This window comes from Pimephales promelas, chromosome 8, assembly GCF_988280905.1.
Source record: "Pimephales promelas chromosome 8, fPimPro1.hap1.1, whole genome shotgun sequence".
NCBI classification, from domain to species: Eukaryota; Metazoa; Chordata; class Actinopteri; order Cypriniformes; family Leuciscidae; genus Pimephales; species Pimephales promelas.
In genome coordinates, this window is record NC_142776.1 from 34946847 (window position 1) to 34958118 (window position 11272).

The 11272-nt window shown below is 36.5% G+C and overlaps 1 protein-coding gene across 4 annotated transcripts in view; it reads right to left on the reverse strand.

Moving 5' to 3' along the window:
• ptprt (protein tyrosine phosphatase receptor type T) overlaps positions 1-10516 on the reverse strand; it is a 259071-nt gene extending 248555 nt beyond the window's left edge. For 2 of the 4 annotated variants that reach the window (XM_089134444.1, XM_089134449.1), the window contains exon 1: positions 10144-10515. In XM_089134444.1, the coding sequence (XP_088990570.1) occupies positions 10144-10223 (80 nt within the window). In that variant the 5' untranslated portion in view covers positions 10224-10515. Of the gene's footprint in view, positions 1-10143 lie in introns of all 4 variants that reach the window. The other 2 variants (XM_089134443.1, XM_089134445.1) reach the window with 2 other exon arrangements.
• Between the last annotated feature and the right edge of the window lie 756 nt (positions 10517-11272).

Consider the following 11272-nt stretch of genomic DNA (forward strand, 5'->3'; position numbering starts at 1 on the left):
ATATTTAGCTACCTAAAAGTTAAAGACTTTGATAAAACTCAAGAGATGGTGGATGTGTGAAATTTCATGATTTATGAGTTACGTTAGTCTAGTAGAATTTTCTAAAAAATATATATTTTGCTACCTAAAAGTTAAAGATTTTTTGTGTCACGCATTTGTGTCTCGTATTAAATATAAAACGCATGTGGACTGATATTTTTCCAATGTCTGGACTCGGGAGTGTATAAACAAACATTTCAATATGGCATTAAATGCATTTTCTGAGAATTTATATTTCAAGTTTTACTGCAAATGTCGAAATGTCAAATGTGGGGGTGAGTTCCCCCCATCCAACGTCTATGAACCTGTGACAGGACATCAATTACCGCACCAAGTCAATTTTTCTAAGCTCACTGACTCCTATTATAATTATTAACAACAACCTTTTAAGCTTCACACTGTGCTTAATAGCCCTTAACGTTTTAGTAAAATCATAAAGCATTTTTGTTTGTCTCTCTCCCTCCCCTCTTTTTCGGTTTGGTCTAAGTGGGAACCTCTTTTCTTCGAGCCACTTACGGCTGTGAATAGAAATCCATCCCCTGCTTGTGCGCTCAGGACAGAGAGGTATAAGGTGTCACATTTAAATGAGTCCCCCGCTGTTTTTGTCCAAAGCTCTTTATTGCTCTATTGATTCTGAGATGACAGCGCCGCACGGAGACTGACAGTGATTTGATGGGCCGTCAAATGAGTCGGTGTCTCTTTAATGACACTGTAATTGAGCCTCACATGCTACGGAAACAAAAACAGCTCAATCTCCGACCCACGCACAGGTAAATAAATCAATGATGGGCTATAGTTAATTCCATCCAGACGTGTTAAAAAAGTGCTGTATTTCACCAATTGTTCACATTTCAAAACACCTACAGTGTTATCGTGAAATAACGTGAAGAATCGTGTTATGTTACAGTGTTTATACAGTGTTATTGCAAAGTATCGGTGATGTACAATGCAATCAATTAAATGTATTCCCGTGAATCAGTTCAAAATCTGTTTAGATTGTTCAAAAATTCATGTTAAATATATAATAAATATTTTTTGTCCACATAAACCAAACAAAATCGTTTTAAAACTATGAATAAGACATAAAAAATATTTTTTCTCTGTCTTTCTTTGACATTGGCTCTTTTTTTCCTCCCACATGAGCAGTCTCTTCAACCTCTCTCTACTCTTAAACTCTCATGAATCTTTCAGGGAAAATGTCTGTAAATCCGGCCTTGCACACACATTATAATTACTTTTTATCACACATTAAATCCCTCGACACCCTGGACATCTGAGAGGGTCTTTCTGCCCATCCAGAATGAGCATGACCTTGCTGGAGATTGCTGACTGAAGGGGAACGGATGTTTGTGCCCTGGAGAGATGGATGAAAGAAGAGTGGAAGATCTCGCTTTCATGTTCACTCTTAGCATAAGACTGGATCACAGTCACATGCTTAATTGATTTAATGTCAATGACATTAAACGAAACCTATCTGAGAATATGATGCATGTCAAACCACAGGGGGAAAAAAGAAATGTATAATTAGTTAGGCTGAGACTTCACTGTATCCGTCTGGAATTATTAAAAAATTAGTCTCCATATGACAGGTGGTTGAGAAAAATAAGGTATTTAAAAAGTAGGGGTGCGCGATATATCGGCCACATTATCGGTATCAGACGATATTTGCTCATTTTTATGTTATCGTTATCGGCCCGATAATAAAATTTGGCTGATATTAAAGCTGTTAAATAATGAATTATTTCCTTCAACACTTGACACCTGAGACGCTTAAGATGTGCACTGTTTAACATGATCTTAATTGCTTGAAATATGATTGGAATCAAAAAGGAAAATATAGTTAAGTGCAAAATGTGCTGTCATATCGGCTACATGAACTTATAATGAGAACATTATAATTGTGTTAGGGGATGGATTTTAATTGTGAGACTTTTGTTTTTGCAATCAGCCTTTCAAAAATTATATAAAAATGTAATTTAGATTTATCGGCCGATATATCGGTTATCGGTATCGGCCAAAATGTTCATATCGGTGCATCCCTAGTATTTAAAGGGATACTCCACTTTTTTTTGGAAATAGGCTCATTTTACAACTCCCCCAGAGTTAAACAGTTGAGTTTTACCGTTTTCGAATCCATTCAGCCTATTTTCTGATATTTAGAAGAATATCTGCAACCAGACAGTTACTGGTCTCATTGACTACCATAGTATATTTATTTCCTACTATGGAAGTCAATGAGACCAGAAACTGTCTGGTTACTGATATTCTTAGAAATATCAGAAAATCGTCTGAATGGATTCGAAAATGGTAAAACTCAACTGTTTAACTCTGGGGGAGTTGTAAAATGAGTCTATTTCCAAAAAAAAGTGGAGTATCTCTTTAAAAAGTAAACAGAATTGTAATTATTATTATATTTTCCTACATAACATGGATAGTAATTAGGGTCGGTATTGATTTCATGTTGAATTAAAACATAATTTTAAGTTTGAAATTACGAGAACTTGGTGTCATCATCTAAAAAGGAAAAATATTTCAGTGGCTGGTTAATTTGATCAAATTTTACACGGACAAACCAAAACCATTCATAAAGTGTTCCAAACCAGTGAATATGGTCCATTTTTGATTTCATGTTGACTTTCAGGAGCTATTTAAGGGGGTTGATAAATATTAAAATATTACGTAAAATACAATAAACAATAATAGAATGAATAAAAACAACTTTCACTTCCTACCGTGCACAGGAACTTTATTATTATCGATTAAAAAGTCTCCTTTGTGTTTCACAGGGGAAATGGGTTTTGAGTGACCTCGAATGCACAAAGTGTGTGACTTTCTCTTTTTAGGTGAACTGCGCCTTTAAACACTAATGTGTCTCATAACGCCTCAGATATTAAACAAGGTTTTCACTTTATGTACAGTACGACGAGGAGACGTCTCATTTATAGTGGACTTGGCCCGCACTCCACTATTGAGCTGTCATTTAGTCAGCCAAATAGAATAAGTGGGGAGGATTAGACCAGCACAGTCATGCAGATAACACCTCTGACAGTCTTCCTTTCTCTCTCGCTCTCGCTCGAATACTAAACAGGCCACTGAGTGACAGCTTGTCAGAGGGCAAGAGTGGAGCGCTGAAACCTGGCAACCCAGGAGCGGGGCGATAACAAGCAGGTCAAAGAAAACAATTACGGCCCTGGCGCTTTCTAATGGACACACGGGAAATAATCATGTTCCTCTGTGTGTGTGTGTGTGCATGTGTGCGTCTGTGTGTGAAATCCATTATGTCCCGACAGCCCTTGCAAAGTCATTTGTTGGTCCTCTCAGGTGTCTCATTTTTTCGACCACTTCAAGTGTTGTTCTTCCTCCCTCCCCTCCTCTCTCTTTTTCGGTCTATCTCTCAGCGTTTGATTTCTCGCATTGTTTATTCACCCACTCAGGCGAGCTTTCCATCTCGGACTAGAGCGGCAATCACAACAAAACGTAGATCGGTCACAGTTTTGTTTCCATACATGTTGATGCTTTTTTAGCCCTGGCAGCCTCAACCTATATGATGATGACGTTTAAAAGTCTTTTTCTTTCCTTTTAATTTCCATTCATCATGTGACTTGTTTACTCAGGGTTTTTTTCCCGCTACTTTTGTTTGACTTTGAGAAGGATGGGCTTATAGAACAGGGACGGCCATTAGACATGAAGTGTCTCATTCAAGGGCTCAGGAAAAGTGGTTGGAGAAGGAATGAGATTTCTGTTCATTATATGGAGCTTTTACCCACTGGGCCGTGTGTTCAAGGCTCACCTGGCGTTTCTAATGTCTGTATATCAGAGTGCTGGCAAACATTCAATAAAAAGAACACAATCAGGAAGTAGGCAGTGTTGATGTGGACATAATTTTGCCTGTTATAAGTAAAAATAATTCAGTCATATTCAATTATAAAGCAAAATCTTGTCAAACAACATTTCTGAAGACACTTTGGTCTCATTGCTAAAGATTTATCAGTGCTCTGCTCATTACTAGAAAAGCAAAACGTGAGGAGCTTCAATAAAATGTCCGCCTCTAAAATGACAAAGTGGTTCTATATGACAGCTGAAGGTCAGATGAAAATTAATTTCAATGGTAAAAAATCTAAACTAATTTTTGTGTAAAAAAAAACTTGATTGGAGTTAACTTTATATTGTGGTTTTGATATTCAAATGTCATTATTAATATATAAATTAATATATAAATGTGTTATTATTTCTGAAGATATATACATAGACAGCAGCATAACAAAGTACAACAAATTAATAGTACACATTTGGCTTAAACAAAAACACATATTTTATACTATATAAATTTAGTGGGATGTTCTCCCCATCTTTACAGGGAGTCCTTGGCCTGAAAAAAAGTTGATGACCCCATGAGGACAATGAATCTTATTTAGACATCATGATATTAGACATGTGAATGCATATGTATTCATAACCACACTCTTAAAAATAAAGGTTCTATATTGGTATCTATTGTTCCATAAAGTAACCCTTTTCAATGCACAAAAAGTTCTAAAGTGGAAAAAGTTAGGGGGAAAAATGGCTCTTTTAGACTGAAAGGTTCTTTGTGGAAGCAAAAATTATCATGAAAACCCCGTCTTGGAACCTTTATTTTTTAAAAGAGTGCATATTCAAAACTATAAGGGTTAAATGCATTAAAATACGAAGTAAATTCAATAAGTGAATCCTTCAACTACGCAATAAAAACTCTCTAGAAACTGTCGGTCCTTCAGACAGACATAGCAAAGGTATAGATGAATGGGAAAAGAAGCAACAGTAGCCAAAAAGAAATATATAAACTCCTAAATGCCTCAGGCTCAAGGATTTATTTAAATTAATCTAGAAGCCCTAAAGAAACACACGCACACTGAGTGAACTGGATGATCCGGTAGTCTGTCAGTTTCTGGATTAGCTATTAGGCAGTGCACAGATGATAAGAGACTTCACGGAGCTGCAAACGAGTAGCTGTCAGAGAGAGAGAGAGAGAGAGAGAGAGAGAGAGAGAGAGAAATCCTAAGCTCCCTCGGGGTATATGATCTCTCATTAGTTTTAATTAATCATTCTTATTAATAATAGGCGTCTCCTCGCAACCTCGAAGAAATTAAAAATTCTGCCAGGCAAATAAATAAGTAAAACATATGCATCTGAGTTAGATAAACTTGCCCTGCAATAAATTATCATGCTGCTGCTAAAATAGACAAGGCCGGGGGCGAAATTTACATGGGTGGGCCGCCTCACCCCGGGCCCAATGAATAAACTTATGATTTATCATAAGATCTTAGGGAGCTCTCGTCATCACCGGTCCTTAGACAACCTGTACGGGTGTTGTTGTTTTTTTTTTTTTTTTTTTTAATACAAATTAATCCTTTTTTGCTTTAATGAACCCATTTTTCCATATAAAAGGTGAAACTACTACACACAATGAGTACATTTAAGTTAAAGAAATATTACTTGAATACTCGTTCAGTACCAAAATAAACCAGTCAAAAGTCTGGACTCACTTACCTAAGTTAAATTTCTCATAATTTTAATTCTACTTTTTATATTGGAAAAGTTGGACCAGTTTGTCAAGAAAAAAAGAAGTCAACAAGTGTCCAAACTGAAACTCTTGTTTAAATATGAATTATAAAACAGAAATAACACTATGTTGTAGTTTCCTAGTTTTAGAACTAATTTCTTCAAAACAAATTAGTTCTAAAATATGCAAAATAGCCATAATAAAGTGAGCATGCATGTCCATCAAAACCTTGCATTGATAAACTTTACAGTACCATCTCGTACCATCCAGGTATCACGCCATTGTACTCATTGTAAGGAATTTCACACTCTCGTCTATAGGTCGACCTGTGGATTTTACCGATAACCGATTAATCAACCGATAATTTTAAAAATGGATACTGAATGAAACAAACATAGCACATAAAATAGTGCTGAACTTAAATACAAAAATAAATAAAAAACTGTACTGAACCATAAAAATGTACGATACTTTTAAAATATAAATATTTTTAAATATAAATATACCTTTTTAAATATACCTTTATCATTCATGTTAGTTCACAGTGCATTAACTAAAGTTAAGAGAATCGAGTTTAAAATCAAATGTTGAAATTACCAATGAACAACGCTTTTATTAACCTTAGTTGATGTTACAAATGGACGCTTACTGTAAAGTGTTACCATTTCATATAAATACAAACAGTCATGCTTATTTAAATATCTACACAAAGACCATTGAAATTCGGCACATATGTATATTGTTTGTAATGTATCCTCTCCCACTTTATTTGCATTTCTGATTTGTTTGTATGTTTCTGTCGGCTGCATGAACATAATTCGCTTATTTACATCGCTATCTTGAAAAATGCAACTTCACTGAATAACAAATGCATAAATGCGAACAGTCGGATACAAACTAACTCAGATAGATGGTAACAACCGTGACATTAAACAAACACACATGCGTGTGCTTTTGTCACATTGTTTTAACTGCTTGATAGCCTACAACTAACGTTAGCGTCCTTGAAACCTCGACAGCAAACATACTCTCCTCTACTCCAGTCAACAAATTAATTAGCCTACTTTAATAATGATATGTAAATATGTATTGTAGTGTACTGTATACATGCCGTTTTGTTTTTGTTGTGTTTAAAGGGATAGTTCACGTTGAAATTAATTTTTGGTATGTTTTAGCTTACCTCAAGGGCAACCAAGATGTAGGTGTCTTTGTTTCCGCAGTAGTTTAAATTTTGATATTTTTAGGTCAAACCGTTCTTGTCTGTCAGTCATATAATGCAGGTCTATGGTCACCACCTCAAAGAGCATGCACAGAGAAGTCCAAATTGAACATGATTTAATGACTCGTAAATGTAAGTTCACATTGATGGCCTAAGACACGAAACGAGCGGTTTGTGTGAGAAAACAAACATTAATTATATCGTTTTTACCTCGTCACCACAGCCACAAAGCGATCACGCCCTCAGATCACTTGGTAAAGCGATATAAATACTGTTCGTTTTCTCACACAAACAATGTGTACTTACATTTACGAGTCATTAAATCATGTTTAATTTGGACTTTTCTGTGCATGCTCTTTGAGGTGGTGACCATAGACCTCCATTATATGACTGAACGGTTTGACCTAAAAATATCAAAATTTAAACACCTGTGGAAACAAAGACACCCTTGGATGCCCTAAACATAAATATAAAACATATTAAAAATGTATTTCAAAGTGAACTATCCCTTTAAATCCACATCTAAAGTGCCCCACTCATTCTCACGTGTCAAAACAAACTCCTGGAGGGATCAGTGATTTGGCCTCTAGAGGCCGCTCTCGTACTCTGCAAAGACAGCGGGCGCTTCTCATGTGCTCCAGCAATGAATGACAGAGAAAAACTGTCGGTATGGATTGTTGCCGATAGCCAAAAAACGGTCAGTTGGTCGGCCTCGACTCTTGTCAAACGAAGACAGACAACTTTTACAGAGAATACTGCTAAAAGTGTGACATGACGACAGGAGGATGACAAGGAACGCTGAGAGTTAAGGCATGTTCCCTCTTTGGCTCTCTGCTGCCAGTGATGGCACAGTGGATAAGACACATGCCTTTGGTGTGAGACACCCGGGTTCGGATCCACTGTGTCCCTGAGCAAGACACTTAACCCCTAGTTGCTCCAGAGACGTGCGACCTCTGACATATATAGCAATTGTAAGTCGCTTTAGATAAAAAGCGTCAGCTAATGAATAAATGTAAATGCTGCCAGCTGAAGATATTCAATTAAATGCCAAATGAAAATCTTTCAGTGGGATAACTGCCACTTTTAAATCAATTATGGCACACTCAACCGCTTTGCCCATAGGCATAAGACAGTTAGACCTACTGCACCAGTTGTGCACTAAAACAGCTTTTAAATGAAGCAAACATCAATAAAATACAAGAGACATCCATCAATATGCGGAATAAATGTAATGGAAGCATTTAGTACTGTATGTCCTGAGGGTCCCATGGTACAGCAATGGAATCAAACAGTACTTTGATATATATATATATATATATATATATATATATATATATAATAACGGTACTAAAGGACCACCATACTCACATACGATAGCATTTACATGCTACTCAAAGAATACCAAGCGCACAATAGAACCTGGTCCAAAAAAAGATGTACTTTTTTGTACTAGTCTTTTTATGTTGATAGCCTTGCTTTCATTTCCTCAGACTGGTGAATAAAGATAGGCCTTTACTTGTCAAGCTGTTCACTGAAGCACAGAGAAAGTCTTGTTGGCCCTGCCAAAATTACAAGCAAAGATAGAATGGAACACAAATTATCCTCGCAACAAGAGCCAGGCTACAGACGTGACACTAAAAAAGCATTGAAATTTTTAAACACGGGTCTATTGGGGCTTATTAAATGAACATGTTAAAGATATTACAGAAGCATGCCGTATTTGCTCAACAGGTCAACAGCACGTACGTGAGAAGTGTGAAACAATCAAAGCTTACAGATATTTCTAAAAGTCGACTAAAATTGCCTTGGTTTCATTAGACAATTAGCAATTACTGTTTTAATATTTGTCCGTTGATTGACTTTATTGTCAGTCTTTAGCACACAGACGTACAGCCAAAAGCTAAAATGCACAAACGGCAGGAACATTTTGTTTATTAAACATATATAATAACCTTTATTGCTGAACTTAACATTCTGTCCATTGATTAATATGATTTTTGTTTCATGTTTTGAATCATTTGTCAAAAATTGCCTGAAGTTGTGTTTTCATCATTATATATCAACATCTCTTTTTCCATGTCTAACTTGTACAAAATGGTAGAAATTATTTTGACAAGTTCTCACGGCCTCAACTCAATTTTCAACAATTAAATTCAAAGTGGTTGAAGCAACGGAACGTATTATCACCACAGGTTGCAATTGTGTAATCACTTTATTTCATTCACTTTAGTTTTCAACGTTTGTGTGTTCAGTAATCCAGGACATGTTCTGCTAGACGTTATTGGCTCATTTCAACATTAAAACAGCTATTTAAAAAAATACTTGACTTTTCTAACCTTCCAGGTAAGATTACAATAGACAGTTCTCTATTTTGCTTTACAGTCAATAATTGCATCTAGCACGTCTGAAAACTTGCTTGGTTCTTTAAATCCTTCCTATCAATCAACTGCATCATTATTGTTATAATTTAGCTCTTCAGTATTTTCTTTGAGTTATTCACGACAAAGAAATATAAAAATGTATATTATCATGTTTGAAACAAAAGATACGGAGAAATCTTTCCTGTTCTAGGACGATTTCTCATAGACCCACGATTCAACCGGTGATGCTGTGGTTCAGGGTTTGGATGTGCCCAGAGCGCCACCCGCCGGCGGAAAGATGAACTGCAGCCATTCAGGACGGAACGGACGCGGTGGCCGATTCCCTCACTCTATACGAGACTATTTTAAGATCCCATCTCAACAATTCCATTAAAACGATCACTGATAAACGAGAAACTTTATAAATAACCCCCAGCAGAAATTACAAATAGCTAAAAGTAGAAGAAGTGCCTGAGTAAACTTTTCTTCATCCAGTCTGAGGTAGGCTATCATATTGCTAGACAGAATATAATACTATGTTTTAGTTAGGGTTAGGGTTTTTATTATATTTTCTTAAACCCAACGGTTGGGTTTTTCCATATTTGACCCAAACATATGGTGAAACAACCCAGCATTTGTTTTATATAATATAATGCAATATGATAGCCTATCGTAGTACAATATGTTTTAGAGAGGTAAATCAGAAGCTTGAGTCAATTAGTACTGATGTAATAGATAGCTTCGTTTAAAACATGTCTGATGACTATAAAAAGTCACAAACGATATATAAAGCAAACACCAAATCTGATAGAATTCATATTCATCTAACACTGACGTTATATATCATTAAGTTACATCTCCCGTCAGAACACCGTCGTTAATAAACAAGATACAATTATTAAAGTTTCATCCCGTCTTGGGTTACGGCATTCAAACCTCGCGTAACCTCCGCAAAGTGGCCAAAAGAAAGAGAACGGAACGCAAACTTGCCTGGAAAGAACTCTCCAAATGTGAGTTGAACGTGGAAAACGAGCAGCAGAACGGCGAAGTAGTTCCTTTGGTCCATTCTTGCGGTCACTACTTCACACACTCGCTGTCCGTGCGTGCGCGAGAGAGCTGACTGCGCGGACGCTTTCCCGGCATTGGTGATGTAGCGCGCGCGACTCAAGCCGGCAGTCGACAGCTGTCTGATTGTTGGGTTTCTGTACTGCTACGACAGGGTGTTTGGGGAGGGGAGTGGGTGCGAATGAACGAGGAGAGGGTTCCAATATATCCCCCAGGTCCTTAGACCTGCCTGCCAGCCCGTTCTGACACGAAATACTGGTGAGATGATGGTTTACACACCACAGCGCGCGCTGAAGACGCTACGGTGCGCTCTTGCGCGCTGCCTAAAAGTAATTCTACACCCTCTGAGCAGTGAGTGAGGGAGGTTCTAGGACACTCCAGTTTCTTTGTTTTCCATGGTGTTATATACAGTGGCCCCGAAAGAATTTGGACACTTAAGCCACACTTTAAACCGTATGAATAATGTGGGTTACATAAAATATCAAATCAAGTAGCATCTATTTCAAGCACTTTTGATGCTCACATATCTCACACACACAAAAAAAATTATTGTCCAAATAATGGATGCTTAATGCTCAACGTGAATTTAAAAGTATATGGAGACTTTCTGGTGGCCAAACTTTATGTGTACATACATAGCAGGACACATACATTACATAAACATAAACACACACACAAAACTGTACGGGTAAAACTTTGGAAACATTAGTATTTTTAATGTTTTTGAACAAAAGTAGCCCATCTTATGCTCATCTAGCCTGCATTTATTTGATTAAAAATACATAACAATTTTGTGAAATATTTGTACAATTTAAAACAATAGCTGAATTTTGAAAGCTGCATTTTCAGCACTCTAAAAATTATTATTTGGCTGAACAACCATTACTTATAAAACTAATTAGACTAAACACAAATTTTGCGTGAACTCGTGCAAATAACAAAGGTTTTCTTGATAATTTTAAGTAAAATTATTCCAAGTTGGGATTACTTAAAAAGTATGATGCAGAAAATGGTGCATATATATATATATATATATATATTAAGTAAATC